Source organism: Platalea leucorodia (genome assembly GCF_965183815.1).
Source record: "Platalea leucorodia genome assembly, chromosome: 3".
In the NCBI taxonomy this organism is placed as follows: Eukaryota; Metazoa; Chordata; class Aves; order Pelecaniformes; family Threskiornithidae; genus Platalea; species Platalea leucorodia.
Genome location: NC_138825.1, coordinates 61,660,924 through 61,677,415, shown reverse-complemented (window position 1 = coordinate 61,677,415; position 16,492 = coordinate 61,660,924). Strand labels below are relative to the sequence as shown.

General features: G+C 39.3%; 1 protein-coding gene across 1 annotated transcript in view; it reads left to right on the top strand.

The window, feature by feature from the left end:
- Positions 1-16,492, top strand: part of ADGRG6 (adhesion G protein-coupled receptor G6) — a 112,754-nt gene that overhangs the window by 65,543 nt on the left and 30,719 nt on the right. Inside the window, exons 7-12 of the mRNA XM_082305888.1 lie at positions 487-572; positions 2,502-2,554; positions 2,632-2,685; positions 11,967-12,106; positions 12,820-12,934; positions 15,660-15,721. Of these exons, the coding sequence (XP_082162014.1) occupies positions 487-572; positions 2,502-2,554; positions 2,632-2,685; positions 11,967-12,106; positions 12,820-12,934; positions 15,660-15,721 (510 nt within the window). The remainder of the gene's footprint in view (positions 1-486; positions 573-2,501; positions 2,555-2,631; positions 2,686-11,966; positions 12,107-12,819; positions 12,935-15,659; positions 15,722-16,492) is intronic.

Genomic DNA, 16,492 nt, shown 5'->3' with positions numbered 1-16,492 from the left:
ACCAATATGACTGAGAGCAGAATTTATCCATGTTACAGACTTCAGTAATTATGATTATTTTTTAAATTCATGACACTTTCATGAGCTTTCATTTTACACACCACACTAAAGGTATATGCAAAATACTATTATTTATTGTATTACACATTATTGAATATTTATTGTACAGCAATGTTGTACAAATTTATTTATTTATTGTATTACATATTATTGTATATACACATTATTTGTGAGTTTCCACGTCACATTTAAGTGTCTCTAAAAATCTCGAGGGGGAGGAAATTCTCGTCTAATTCAACAGGACTAGTGAGAATGGGCCCAAGCCTGCAGGGCTTGTTTACTCCAAACTTGTATGATGCCAATAAGAGGTGTCAATGTATCTGGGGTTCAGCCCAATCTTTATATTCATCATGAAACTAAAGTCTCATTATTAAAAAGGTGAAATTGCTCAGTTTCTAACATTATAATGCTGTTTTTAATGGACAGGTGGGCTATTCTACAGGATATCTCTAACTGTCTCTAGTTCCAACTCCAACTCAGAGTCGAAAGTACGTGATGTGGTTGCAGAATGGGTAAGTCAAGTTTTCTTTCCTGTGTGATTACATATATCAATCTGGCCCACTGATGTTATCAATCTGAAAAGGAAAAAAAAAAGAGAGAATACCAAATAAATTCTTAAATTAATGTGTTCTCTGAAGATCTTTCTCTTATTGATTTGCACAGTAATGAATTCAGGTCCAGCTGGGGCTATTAGGCACTATGGATAAAACTTTGAAACGTCTCCACTATACCAGCTAACTTCTTAAGAAATGTAGATACTAGTTGAGATTTTGGAAAGTATGGAGAAACCAGAATTGTCCACTGAAAGAGGCAGGTGTCTAAGTTCCAACATCACTATGTAGAGGGAAATTCTTCTCTCAGAATACTAATGTGGTTTTGAAGTTATATTGTGATAGAAATAATAAAAAAACAGGCATTGTTCTTTTGTGTGAGGCAATACACTTTTACAATTTACCCTAATATTCTCTACTTCAGAAATCTTCTGCTATAGGTCAGTTGTTGGGGTTTCTAGTAGCCCCTGTTTTTTCAGCCCAGTTTAGCAGACGTAAGCTCCTACCTGGGCCTTCCAGGTGGAGGATTCTTGAAGTTCCTGCCTCTGAAAGTTTCTCTTGTCTGAATAGTTATTTTCTGTCCTTTTTGACAGTTTGCATAGTGGCACTCACACAATCTGTAAGTAGTCTTTATACCAACTACTTACATGGAAATATGATGTCATAAATATATGGCAATTATTCTTCATTTTTCTTTTAATAAACTTGGAGACTTTCAGAAGCTAAGGAAGAGTGTCCTGGTTTCGGCTGGGATAGACTTAATTTTCTTCCTAGTCGCTGATATAGTGCTGTGTTTTGGATTTAGTATAAGAATAACGTTGATAACACACTGATGTTTTAGTTGTTGCTAAGTAGTGCTTACGCTAGTCAAGGACTTTTCAGCTTCCCATGCTCTGCCAGTTACACAAGAAGCTGGGAGGGAGCACAGCCAGGACAGCTGACCCAAACTGGCCAAAGGGCTATTCCAGACCATATGATGTCATGCTCAGTATAGAAACTGGGGGGAGTTGGCCAGGGGGTCAGTGATTGCTGCTCAGGGACGGGCTGGGCATCGGTCAGTGGGTGGTGAGCAATTGCATTGTGCATCACTTGGTTTGTATATTCTTTTATTATTACTACTTTTTTTTTTTTTCCCCTTCCTCTGCTGTCCAGTTAAACTGCCTTTATCTCAACCTGTAGGTTTTACTTTTTTTTCAATTCTCTCCCCCATCCCACCAGGGCAGGGAGGGTGAGTGAGTGGCTGTGTGCTTCTTAGTTGCCAACTGGGGTTAAACGATGACAAAGAGAAACCACCTATAGTCATCTACAAACCAGAAATGCAGCCATCCACACCTGCCAAGATTGTTCTCTTAGCAGCAGCAGCCAGGCAAAGTACATAGGTGCCTGAGCCAAAGAATCTAGAAGGGTGTCACTTCGCCCTAGTAGAGTATGTGAAAGTGTCTCCCAGGGGGAGAACTGAGCAGCTATTGCCCACTCAGAATAAATAGTACAAAAAGGTCTGAAAAAAAGACCATCATAATGTTGTAGACTTTTAGGTGAAAATTGACCCTGTAGTTTTGTCAGTAAATCTTTTCTAATCAAAGTGTTTTGAGAATTTAAGATGAGGAAGAAAGGGAGAAAAGGAGAAGTTCAGCATCCTGTGCACCCACCTATACACTGTGTCATGACTTTATAGAGATTTCCTTCTGTCAGTAAAAAAGCCCACATCTCTCACTACCAGTTGTACATCTAATATCACCTCACTGAAATGGGAGAGTGTTCTCTTTGCTTTGAAAAACTGAAGGGGATTTCTCAAGGGGGAGAAGGGTGAAATTCTAACTCTCTCTTAAGCAACAAATAGCCCCATTAACATCTGACCATTCATGTGATCAATGTCTTCCTGTTTTTCAGCTAAACCGTACTTTCCAGAACTGGAATTACACTGTGTATGTGGTCAATATCAGGTAACTGAAGGAAGATGTTTATGCTATGTTCCTTTTGAGAATTAGCCCACCCTAATTAAGGTTTATTTCTTTTATAGCATCTACCCTGTCTCCGGAAAAGAGGGAGTAAGAGAAAAAAGAAGTATTAGAAGGTAACATCTTTAAAGACATTTTCTTGATAGAGACAACAGCTGCTATTACAAGTGGCTTTTACAACAGGCTTTATTGTCTATTATTGGATTCATTGTCTATTATTGGGCATACGCTGCCAGTCTGTAAATATATGACTGCTGGTGAGCTGAGTGCTCTGGATGTGCTCAGAAACCTAATACTGGTTATTGTGTTTGTTTTGGTTTAAACCTACTCAGCTTTAAACCTTAACAGATCATTTTTTCAGAGTTCAAGTTTCATCTGTCGCAAAACTGAATAGACATATCATATATACGTGGTATGGCACACCCACCTTTCTTTAGGAACAAGCTTTGGTACACTGGTATCTATCCACTGTCACTGCATTTATTCTCTCGAACCAGAGCCTTTTGAGTTAACAGACATCTTACTAGATGCAAAACACTGAAAAATCATGCTAGAATTGAAAGCCAAACTAGTGTGAGTTAAACTGTTTACCATATGCTCTCATTTCCTGACTTCCACTGGGCTTGGAGGCACTGGAGTTGGGACGGCCTCAAAGGCAGCCAGAGAAAGTTAGATGGGTCACACCCCCTGAAAATTGGGCCTCGGGGGATTTCTTTGAAAGTAGCAGACTGATTTCTGAGGGATATATGGGGAGGGAGTGAATCTTAGGACCAAATTAAGGAGAGGAAACCAAAATGTAATTAGTCTTGTGAGGAAGGGGTAACAAGTGGGTGTGAGGATGTATCTGTTTGAAGTGTAGGCAAAGTCCTGTAGGAAAGGACTTTAACTGCTGACTCTTGAGAACTGCCATGATAACAGCTGGGCTTTTTAATTTCAGAGATAGGTGTAGTGATGTGGGTGGGATTTTTTTTCACACTTCTAAATGATAAGGTTATGCCAGCAAAACCTTTTAAGTGGAGACCATGCCTCAGGTCTTACCAACAATCCAAGACTGCTGAGGAATGTAAAGTTTTCCCCATCCTTATTCCTGCATCTTTTATGAGGCTAGCAGCCCAGCTTGTCAGCATCTGTTCTGCCTTAGACTGCACACCTGATTTCTTCTTGTCTCACCTTCCCACCATGCTGTCCTCTGGATTTTGTTTCTTCTTCCCGCTCTATAAAAAGTAGGTGAAGAGGGAGAAATTATTCTAGTAATTCCCTTTCCCTCCTTTTCTGACATACAGTGAATATAGCACTAAATTACTTCTAATAATGTATCACTGTTATAGGGAGGTAACCCTATTCCTATTTACTTTGCTCATCATATGTAATTTCAGAGGCAATGGATTTACATGTTCGAAATATGTCGTAAAGTTTTTCAAGGGAGGCCTGGTCTAACGAGAAACTAGTCTTCTCATGGGCTCTAGTGTATTTTGTGTCAAGACCAAATGGCTTTTTGTCATTATTCTGAATAATTTAGTAAAATGCTAATCGTGTCACACAAAATGTTACTGTTCTCCAGATAATCAGGATTGTTATGCTGTTCGTGTTTTCTTAGAAAATTAAAAAAAAAGAGAAGTCAAGATTCTGCCCAGTGTAGCAACCTGGTTGGGGTAACACAGGGATAATTAAAAATTTAATCGAGCTACATGATATGTGACTAACAAAAATTGCACTTTCTACACATTGTATATGCACATATACATATATAGAAATATATATACACAGGATTTTTTGTGGTTTTTCATGTATTTTTCATGTCTTGCATATATTTTCATGCATTATTTACCTATTACAGGAGAAACATTTGGGAAAAGTTGGTGTTCTCCCAGCTTTAAGTCTCCTAAGTATATGTCTATCATTGTATATTGCTCCTCTTCTGAAACAAAAGAAGGATCAGCTTCCCAGTAGTGTTCAGTGTTCCTGGGTTTAGTCAACAGGTTTCCAGTTCCTTGAGGTTCATACAGCTGTTTCTAGACTTTGTGAGGAAGAAATCTGTTGAATTTCTGAAGATCCAGAAAGCATACTTTTTTTTCTACTGCTTCCTGATCATTGCTTTCAAGACACTTTGTTAGGTTTTCCACTTTCTTGGATTTGTCCTGGGTAGGAGTCTAAGGAAATCCTACAAGACATCAGAGTAACATTTTGGGGTATAAAAAATTAGCAAGTTACAGGCTGGAATTCTTTAATCCCTGATGGAAGTAATGTTAATTTCTCACTACTCAGGTGATCCACTGAAATGTTATGGCTGAGTTCTTGTATGTAACTTGCTCCCAGTGTGATTTCATACAGTTTCTATTAATTAAATATTTATATAAGTTATTTCTGTGAATAATTGTCCAAAGATTTTCTTATTTCTCCATTTTGGGTAGTCAAGAATAAGTCTGTTGCAGTTTTAGACTTTCCACTATTTCCCTTAGGTTTTAAGTAGTAATTATTCCATTCTCCTTCATGTTCATCTGAACAGAATTTCACTCCACAGTTAAAATTTAAGACCTAACCCGTTAAGTATCATGGCCTTAAATTTGTCTTTTACAGAAGTGAACATATTAGTCTAACTCACTAAACCTTATCTCTGTTTTCTGAATTTTCCACAAGAACATAGCCTTCTTATTTCTAAGGCACTACCATAATTCTTCACATTGCTCTTTGTGAAGTTTTCCCTCTCTTTACATGAATTCATATTCTTATCATTCAGATCGCATCTTTTTTCCTTACCTTTTGGATTAGTATTTTATGCAACAGTTAAAAAAACCCAGACAACAAAACAACCTTCCCCAACCTTTTCTATGCATTTTGCTTTGCTTCAACCCTTATTTACCATATTGCTACCTTATCAAGGAACTTCTGTTATTGGTCTCCCCACCTAGTCTTCTTGCAAGTGAAAGAGGAAGAATTGTTAGAGAGAATGATTCAGAGAAGAAATAGAAGCTGGAAGTGGGAGGTAGGAAGCTGGCTTTTTTTGGCACGTTAAAAATAGGTGTTTTCCAAATAAATATTTTAAACTACTGCATTCTGAAGAAGAGCAAAACAAAACGAAAATATGGAAGTGGATTGTTATTCTTTCATTGCTGTATTCTATGAGCTGACGAAATTCAAAATACACTGTGCTTATTATGCATTTACGTACATGGTGACGAGAGACAGAGTGCCACATCCAAAAGTGCATATTATTACCAGAACCTTTAATACTGTGAGAAAGAGGGTAGATTTAGATTAGGTATAAGGAAGAAATTCTTCACTATGAGGGTGCTGAGGCACTGGAACAGGTTGCCCAGAGCAGTTGTGGATGCCCCATCCCTGGAAGTGTTCAAGGCCAGGTTGGATAGGGCTTTGAGCAACCTGGTCTAATGGAAGGTGTCCCTGCCCATGGCAGGGGGGTTGGAACCAGATGATCTTTAAGGTCCCTTCCAACCCAAACCATTCTATGATTCTATGATCTCTGGATGACAGCAGTATGTCAAGCTAATACTTTGGTAGATTATTAACTACTTTACTAGACAGAATTTTATCACAGCTATACTTGACTTTGTGTCTGTGTTTAATTTTTTCCTCTGGTCATACTGTTTCCATCTCTTAATGAGATAACAGCTGTTCAAAATAAAGTAGACAGGAGTTAGAATGGGCTATAGACATAGCTGTTTCTTTGTCCCCCATTATTTTGCACAAACCTTTGAAAGTGAAGCCAATTTGTGGATTTTCTGTAGATAAATTATGAATGTGCTTGTTTCTTTCATTAATTCTTTGCCTTGTATGACTCTACAGCTTTGTCAAAACTTTCTATGACTGCTGTTACTGCTTTTCTCAGAAGGGTCCTACTGATCCTTGTCAGGTGACTATATAGGGCTGCCTCAGTAGGAGAATTGGTCTTTATTAAGCAGCTCAGCTCCCCTGCTTCTCCTTCCCTCTTTTATTTTGTGAGCAATTTTGAGAATTCAGGCCCAAATTAATTTATAACCTTTTCTCCACTTAACATACAAATAAGATTATGTTTGCTTCAACTTCCATTACTTGATTGTCATAATTTAGGCCTGTTTCCTGTGTTCAATTGCTTCTACTATGTGAAACAACATTAATGTTAGTACTGTTAAAGAACTCATCCAAATTGAAAACCATAGCGGCAGTAATCTCAGTAAAGACCACTAAACTTAAACAGAAATCCCTTCTCTTAGGAATGAAAATAGAGAGGACAGCAGGAAATCAGAGCTGCCCATGCCTACTGCTGCTTTTTGAAGTCTGTGGGAATTTTGCCACTAGTGTCAGTGAGGCAGATTCAGGCTCCTGCATGCTGTGTTCTTTGGTGCTGCGTTGCTTAATGGAAAGTTTAATGCACTTGGATAAAATTTAAGCTAATTAGATTGTGTAATAGTTTTAGGAGTTAGCAACATCAAAGCAGCATATTTTTGCTTTTATAGTCCTAAGTTTCTTTACCGAGTAAAGTATTAAGCTGTTGCATTCTTTGTAGATTGCTTCAAATTATTTGTTATGAAATAATAATGCTATTCTTGTTGTAAATGAACACATCTGTGATGCACATTCCTATTCTAAAACCTTTCCTGGTTTCTGCTGGTGAAGTTTTAGGAACAACTTGGACCTGGCCCACCTCTACTCCCCCCGACTTCAACTTCAGTGTTACTGCAGGCAGTATGGGACAGCCTTGACCAGTGCTGAGCAATATTTTAAAATGCCACATAATGTGTATGTTATGTTTAATACTTCTGCTTGGAAAACTGACCAGCAAAGAGCCAAGCAGAAATCCACAGGTTTCTCCACAGTGCCCTGCTGGCATCTTGTGTCCATGACCTGTAAAGAAAGCCTTCATCACAGATGGAGGAATTTGGGAGTTCCTCCCAAGTGACTGAAGGATGATCCCTTCTTAGTCTCCTGTTGAAGGTGCCTGCTCTTGATCCAGCTTCCAATGACTTCCTTTGTCTTTCCACTGACTTTAACTGGATTTAGTGTAGGCCTGACATTGTTAGATGCCATTTTTAGGAAAGAAATGTATTGGAGAATGTGGGTTTTCTTTGTTGTTTTGGAACATAGTTCAAGCGTAACCAAAAACTCATTTCAGCAAAGACCAGCTGTTGAAATGTGAGGGATTCCAGCCCTTTCTGTTTTGCCTTTCTGCTATATTCTCTAATAATAAATAGTCTTCATACCAAATCATCACATATAAGTGCTTTCTGTTGAAAAGCCGTAGTTGTTTGTACTACCACACCAAATCTGCAAGGAGGAGCAAGGCCTAGAGACACAAGGAGAGGCACAGAGGCATGACCATGCTGCTCACAGCACTGTTCTGATACAATGGCCATTAACTTAAAAGGAAGGCTTAGGATGCTTTTATTTTTGGTAGTCCAAAAAGTAGCTGCAATTTTTAGTTTTGTGTTCTGAAATCTCAGGTTTTATATTTTTGCTATAACATCACCTTCTGCTGAGAAAGGAACCTTTTCATCCTTGGCATTACTTTGAATGTGTCTGTGATGCCCAGTCCTATTTTTATGCTCTCTGTTCTGAACATTTTAATGGTATCACAGTCTAAATCACCTCAAGGAAAAGTTTATCCACAACTCAGATGCTTTTGTGGAATGCTTTTAATTTCTCGCCACTTTCATATTTCTTTCTGTCTCATTCTGTGTGTTTTCTAACATTTTGTCTGCTGTTTGTATTACATCTTCACTGAGTGACTTATGCAATAGTCAGCTTTTTTTTTTCGTCTGTCCATTTAGTGTGAAGAAGTTAGTAGTGTTTACAGGTGACTATGTGGACCTACCTGTGCCACCAGTCCTGAGTTATAGCTACCCATCACTGCTTATCTTCAAAGCCAGCATAACGGCAAGATTGGTAAAGAATTTAATGCTGACATCTTAAAACTTTTTAAAATATGCCAGGGTAGTTAAGAATAAAATTCCCAGTGACTTTTAGTGAAAATTTAGATTCCCTGAGTACTTAGGTGCTTTAAAAATGACTCTTTATATACTTTAAATCAAGTAATGTTAACTACAAAATAAATTAATAGTGATTTGTTAAACAGTTTGACAACCACAATAATTCAGTATTAGTTCAGCCTGTCTAGTACAACTGAAACAAGAGGAGAAATATGCATTGCTAGTTATCAACCACCTATCTTCAGGTATGAGGCAGTCTGTGCTGCACAGCTCGCATGGTTTGTTAATCCTTCCTTCAGGCTCCTCGTATCATGTAGCAGTGAGACCACAGCCTGTGTGTAGGCACACTGTCCTGGAATAGCTCTGAGTCACGCTGTCGGAGAAGAAAGCCGGCTTTGTGGTATGCGCCATGGCAGCGCAGGGGCCCCCACTGCTGCTTGTGCCTCTGATGAGGATACAGCTTCAGAAACTCCTCTCTCTGAGCCGGCTTAGCTCAACGGACCAGGACAAAGTGGGACAGACGCCACTCTTCCCCTGCTTTCCTGCTTGCTCCAGCTGTCACCATTTCAGTCAAAGCAGAGAGAGGCATAAATACTTATCCCCGTTGTGTTTACCTACAGCACAGTCCATTTTTTTATATTGACAGCAGTAATACTAGCTGTACAGGTTGCTGTAGGTGACGTGTAATTTGTAATTGATTACTGCTGCGAGAATCTATCTGCTTTTATATGGCACACAATAATAGATGTAAGGTTGGGTGTAGCAAATCCAGTGACACCAGCAGAGCATGGCAGCGTTGCCATTTATTTGAGTGTAGACCTACTGTTTTCCAAATCAAGAATTTTGTTCTTCACAATTAAAATGTTTTCTTTCTGGGATCTTACTGTGACAAAAGTGGAAGGAAGCACTCAGCTTCATATTGCATCAGCTGTCAAGTTAAAAGGTATTTATTTACTTTGGGAAGCTAGCATGAGTCATTCTGAAAAGTTTATAGAAATTGTTTTCATCATAATATGGAACAGGCTCTTATTACGCAGTATACACGACGTGCTCTAAGAGTTTCTCAGAAAACAAATAACAAAGTGGTTTAACAGATTATTTTTATCAGTGCTTCATAATCAATACTTTTCTCTGTAATTGTTCAAGATAACTGTAACCAGTTCTACCACATCTATCATTATCCCTTCTGTTTTGTTGCAATATCCCTCCGCACAGTTATGGGTACTAAATATCATTTTGGTTAGTTGGGAATCCTGTAATAGGCAGCATAGTAGTAGCAGTGACTGTTCACTTATGACTTCTGTTTTGCAGCCAAAGTGCTGAGGTAGGGAGTGGCATCGATATATTAAGTTTTCCTCTTCTGAAGTAAAGGGAATAGATGAGTGAAGCCAGAATCTTTTAGGAAAGATGGTTAAGTGCCAGGAGACTCTGGGGCTGAAGTACTGGAGGGCTGAAGGAATTGGCAATCCCCTAGGCAATTTCCATGCTTCTACTAAAAATAAATGCCATAATAAACTTGTGCCTCACAATATATCTGAGGTATACAGCAAAAGCCTGCTAATGCACATCCACCCTACTGAGGCTACTGCCATATGTTAACCACTCCACAGAGACCAAAGGAATGTTAGGAGGAAATCAGTACCTCTGGGAGCAGGGCAGGAGCAACCTAGCCAGGGATAGCTGGAATTTCTCTGCTAAAGTACATCCATTGGGGAAAAAAACAAGCCAAGCCAGCAGGTAGTCACATTTTTGTCTTCTTCTTCAGCGACATGTTATCAGTAAAACAGAGGATATGGCAAGAAAAAAGAAAAGTGTACTGGCATTCAACAAAAAAATCCAACAAAAAACCCCACCAACCAGGGACTGTGTAAATTTACTTACTTATTTCTTTACATCTGCAACAGTGAAATGTGTGGAGTATTATTTAGTTTACATTTGTGATTTGTTTATGATGTTTGGGCTTTTCTTTTCTTTTTTTAGCTTTTTCCTAGACTGAGAGGTTGTTTTCTTATGCCAGATCTTTTAATGCCATTTCACTAATGAGAGTACTTCAGAATTATCGGTTCAGAATGATGTCTGACAGAAAGAGGGAGCAACATCTGTACACTAAGCTGTAGTTTTATACTGTACCAGACTAGGCACCTCTGGGAAGTGCAACTCTGAGCTGTCATTATGGGGACATCTTTCTGGAAGATTTTTGGAGATGAAGCCCTGGTCTGTCTAGGAAGGGGTACCTGAAAACGCTACTAGCCCTCTCCCATATAGCGCCCCTACAGATTTTTTCTCCTACTCTTCTTCAAGTAGACCGCAAGACCCTTTAGCTCACTGCTGCTTTCTTGTACGGGGGGCCGTTGGTGAAAGCAGCTCAGTTCGGTGTGTGCCCTGCTCACTGTATGTGTGCTGGCAGCGCTGCCACTTCCCAGGCTGCCAGGAACTGCTCACACACCGCGAAGGTCTGTCTTTATTCAGGCTGCTGGGTATCCAAGGGCAAGGCTAAGATGAAGACAGCCCAAAGCAAGCTTGCTTTTTCCTTTTTTCCACATTTTGGCTCCCATGGAGATCCAATGTTCCATGCTTCAGTGGCGTCACCTCCTACTAGGCAGAGCCAAGCAATGCTCTTGGGTACCGACATATTCTCTTCTCCAACATGTGTTTTCTGTGTCCCAGGAGGAAATTTTTGAGCCTTCCACTCTGGGCTTCTTTGCTGTGTCCTGCTAGAACCGCTTTTCTGTTCATTATTTCCCTTCCAGAGAAGCTATGTTTTTGGACAAGGGTGGGGACTGCTTTATGTCTCTCACAGGAAAGAGACTTGGGCACTTTGAACTACTTTTTATGCCCAAGAAAGTAGCACTGGGCTACAGTACAAAACAGCTATTACTGCTCAAACTTGAATTACTCATCTGAGCAACTAGACTTTCCTAATTAGGACTAAAAGTTTCAGAAGTGTGTCAGGGTGTTTTTCACTCCATCAAAATTTAGACATTTAAATGTTAGGCATCTGTTCTTCATTAATCTTCTAGTCTTCCTGTGTAGTTAATGGAGGGAGAGACCCTCTGGAGGATGACTTGTCCCATCCTGACAAGTTTTGTCAGGTGGGATGAATCAGCTCTTAAGTTCCTAAGCCATCAGCAACCAGATTTTTGAATTTAATTAGGGCCCATTTAGAATTCACAGCTCATAACTTTATGCTTTCATCTTTTAATATATTTTAAAATAATCTAAATCTTCTGAAAACATTTCTTAGCTCTTTTGATGAGATACTTCTTTAATGGTAACTAGAGGATGAAATTTCCCATCTGTACTTTCATGTTGTGGCCCTACATATACAAAAATAATAATTTACAGCTAATGAGCAACATTGTCTTGGTGACACTGTTCCATACTCAAAAAAACAGAGTTTGTCAGATATTTTTGTTTCCACACATTTGGCCTCTGCTGTTCTGACTCAAACACTCAGATAATTTTCCTTGCAGTTTTGAGGTTTTGGCTCTTCTGGTTTATAATGCTACCAATAACATCAATTTAGAAGAGGAAGACATCCGACAGAAGCTCATAAGTAATAATGGGACCATGGAAGGATATGAGCTTAATGCTGTGGATGTTGATCCAGTGGGTAAGTAGTTTTCAGCTTTGTTATACAACAGATTTTGTTTGCTTGTCCATAAATAAGCATCCTCTGTGTTAAAATAATCACGTGTTTCCAAACGGTATGGCTGTTTCAGATTTTAAATTGTCCCTTTAAGCCTCATTGTTCCACTAATCTCAGAGAGCTGTGCTCAAGTTATCTCTTTTAACACAAACACAGTTGTCCAGGTTTCTTTAGTCAGTGTTTTGCTGTCTGGTTCAAAGAGGCTGGGACAGTTCCTGACAGCTCCTCTGGTAGTTTGAGGATAAAGAAGTGTGATTTACAGTCAGAACTATAATGAGACATTTTGGACCTCCAAGGCTTCTCATGTCCGCTTCTCAGTCGTGTTGTTTGTGCTCCTGCCAGCTGCTGTCCTTAATCAATCTCCTTTTAGCTCTCATCTTTTCCCATTCAACTTCTTCCAGTGAGAGATTGCCCTTCCCTTGGGAGGGATGAGGTGGGGACTGGTGGAGTGCAAGTGGATACAGCATGCACATTCAATCCTTTCCCTTGAGCAGCAGCAGTATATTTTGTCCCCTGTTGTGCACACCTCCATTGCCAGTACTCTATAGATAACAACCAAGCATTCCATTTGAAGATAGCTTTATGCTGTAGACTGGCTGGTGAGCTGTGGACAAGGAATGGAAGATGATTAGATGAAGAAATTTAGCATTAACACTGATATATTTTTATTTTTACAGAAAAATGTTTAGCTGAAGAAAACCCTCCAAACTATTTTTGGCCAGATACCAGACCAACTGTGACCAACTTCACATTATGCCATGGGAGCTCAGTTCAGACTGCATCAAGAACCTGGTAGGTGTTCAAATATCTGAGAAGCTGAGAGCTTCAAATGCAACTTTCTGGTTATATAGTTAAACTGCATCCTCCATAATGGTTGCCATTGGCTGGTATTGTATTTCAGGAAGATGCTTTTTCTATACTGTGAGAGATTATGTGTGTGCAGTAAGCGTATGTACTTCATTGGTAAGGAAAAAAAACCTCATCTACCACTTCTGTAGGGCATATTGATGCCCACAATTAATATATATTCAAAATTACTATAAAAATAGCACCTTCTTACAGAATGAAACTGCTTTCTTCAAGTCATGATGTTTATGTTACCGAAACCAAAGTTTCACATTTGCTACCACTCCACTACTACTATCTGACTTGTAGAAGAAATTCTCAACAAAATTCTATGACGATGAGGTGTGTATTTTGTTTAATCCAGAACCTCTCATCTTGTTAAGGGAAAGTAAAAGAAATCCCGTGAAACAAGCATTTTGCCAGTAGTTTGTCATAACTGAAGATGGGGATAATCTTCTGCTTAAAGATTTGAACTTGTGTTTTTAAGGTTTAGGATAAATTTTCCCTAATGTAGACTTTCTTTGTGAACATCTACAAAAGATTTGGACACTGTATACTCTTTCCCATTTGTAAAATGGAAATATTATTACTTCCTTTGATATATTACCAAAACAATATTGCTTTGATCTCCTTTGAGTGCCTTGAACATGGCTATGATGATGCAATATTAATTAATTTCTTCAGTATTTAGGATGATCACCATTAAATGCAATATAGTAGTCTTATCCGCCCACATTGCATGTGGAACATGTTCTGAAAAGACCAGATCTTTTACTTTTTGGAAACAGTATAGCAACATGGATATGAATCAGCTTTGAGGTTCTGTGCCAAACAGGAAAGAAACCAGCATTATATTTAACTAACTCACTTCCTCAGCCTCTTAATCTTGTACAAGAACTGCTGGATTATGGTTGACCAACTTTTATTGTAGAGTGAGTAGTGCAGAAGTCAAATTGTTTTTATGTCAGAGCCTCAGAATCATTAAAAATTAAGGCTTCTGGCCTTAGCTGCCCCAGTATTGCTTATCTTTATTGTTCATTTGTGGTCTACACAATACCATTGATTGTCCGCGTACAGCACTTCTTATAAAAAAAGTTACTGTGTTCTGCACTGTGCAATGCTTTCCTTGCCTCTGCTTCCACTAGCTTTTGCCAATATGGAGCACAGGTGGGATGTGTTCTGAGAAGAGGCAGCTCTTCTAATGGTCTCTTCTAGTCCAGAGCATTCCACAGTAGAAGTTTACCTGCTAGTGTGCTGTTATAATAAAGGTGATCAACAGAGGAATAACTTTATTCTATCGTGCTGAATGAAAGGACAACTTTTTCCCATTCCTCATCCTGCCTTTGCCATGCTCTGATAACACAATTGTCTTTAAAGCAAACTGAGGAAAAAGTGTGTTTAATTTTGGAGCCATATCTGGGTGTTTTCCTACGGTATGGCTTTTTAAAAAAGCATTTTGAAAAAAAAAGTCTTTATATCTGCCTCTCACCTTGGACCTGGATCTGATGATGACCTGCCCTAATTTTCATGAGTGGCATAAGTTTATATCTCCGCATAGCTCCTGTGTATGTTCTTCTGAGAGGTATTACGGCTTGCTATTGACTTGATCAAAGCCATTTATATCGAAGGGAAATTATAGAAACAGCATCCAATCAGGCCATAATAGGGGGCATAATAGTTTGTGTCAACATTTTGTGTCAACATCAGTGGAAAAGGACCTGGGGGTGTTGGTTGACAGCTGGCTGAATATGAGCCAGCAGTGTGCTCAGGTGGCCAAGAAGGCCAATGGCATCCTGGCTTGTATCAGAAATAGTGTGGCCAGCAGGACCAGGGAAGTGATCATCCCCCTGTACTCAGGACTGGTGAGGCCGCACCTTGAACACTGTGTTGAGTTTTGGGCCCCTCACTACCAGAAAGACATTGAGCTGCTGGAGCGTGTCCAAAGAAGGGCAACGAAGTTGGTGAAGGGTCTAGAGCACAAGTCTCATGAGGAGCAGCTGAGGGAACTGGGGTCGTTAGCCTGGAGAAAAAGGAGGCTGAGGGGAGACCTTATCACTCTCTACAACTACCTGAAAGGAGGTTGTAGTGAGGTGGGGGTTGGTCTCTTCTCCCAGGTAGCAAGCGATAGGATGAGAGGAGATGGTCTCAAGTTGTGCCAGAAGAGGTTTAGATTTGATATTAGGAAAAATTTCTTCACCAAAATGGTTGTCAGGCACTGGAACAGGCTGCCGAGGGAAGTGGTTGGGTCTCCATCCCTGGAGGTATTTAAAAGACATGTAGATGTGGTGCTTAAGGACACGTTTTAGCGGTGGGCTTGGCAGTGATAGGTTAACAGTTGGACTTGGTCTTTTCCAACCCAAACGATTCTATTCTATGAACATTTGGGTCTTTCCTGAAATACAAGTCCAGGATTTCCACTGATGCAGTTTTATCAAATCAGTATAGGAATCAGCTGGAAATTTGTCCAAAAGAGCTGGGGTTTCTCTCAGCACTGTCACTTAATTGATCACATATTTCCACTGTCAAGCATACATATTTCATTTCACTAGGGGCCATGTTGCTAGGAAAATTGTGAAGAGTGGACCACTGTGACACCTATAACAGAATTATGAAACATTTACATAATTTTGCTATTGTATTTCATGTGAATTTCGTCATTTTTCCTCTTTAGCTATTTGGGTCTGAAGAATTATACATCATACTGGGGCCAGCCTGATCTTAGAAATTGCACAGGTGGGTATATTGATATTGGTCTCTGGCTAAAGGAATAGTTTTGTAGACTTTGGTTACTGCTTACTACAAGGAAGTTACATTAAGGAAGAATATCTTCCTCCTTTATGCTAAGTTGTTTAGAATCTTTCTAAAAAATCAGTGCAAAGTAAATATTTGAACTCTGGGGAGGTGCACCAAGTTGAATTCAGCCCACCCATGAAAAGCTCTGGATGCCAGTTAATGAAATAAATCAAACTCTTCAGGTAATTTAAGCAAGAATAGAGACAGGTGGTAGCTTGCCTCAATTTGATATTCAAGTTCAGACAAATTTTTATATGTTTTCAATGCCTGTAGGTGCCAGTGGAAAGACTCCTACTCTCTTCACTGGGCTTACGAACAGACGTTTTCAGATTTATTCTGTTTGCAAAATAACTCCTTGATGTCATTCTGGCCTTAAAAGTGTAATAAAATAAATAGACAACAATTTTATGGCCCCTTTTTTTTAGTGTCAGAGCTAGTGAAGAGAGTGGTACTCTCGTAAGTAATTCAGAGCACCTACCGTAAGCTCCTCTTCTGAATAGTTTCTTGGAGAAGCTTCTTTTTCTTTCTCCACTGATAAAGGGGTCCTAGGGAGCCTGGCTACCTAACATAGTTGACTGAGTGCTTGCAGTCAGGCTATATGAAAACATTGTTTCATGTAAAATGAACATTCTACAGTAAATGTAGCAAAAGCTATATTATGAAGCACAACATTAAAAAACCACGGCCAGTTGCAGACTAAAGAAGGCTGAT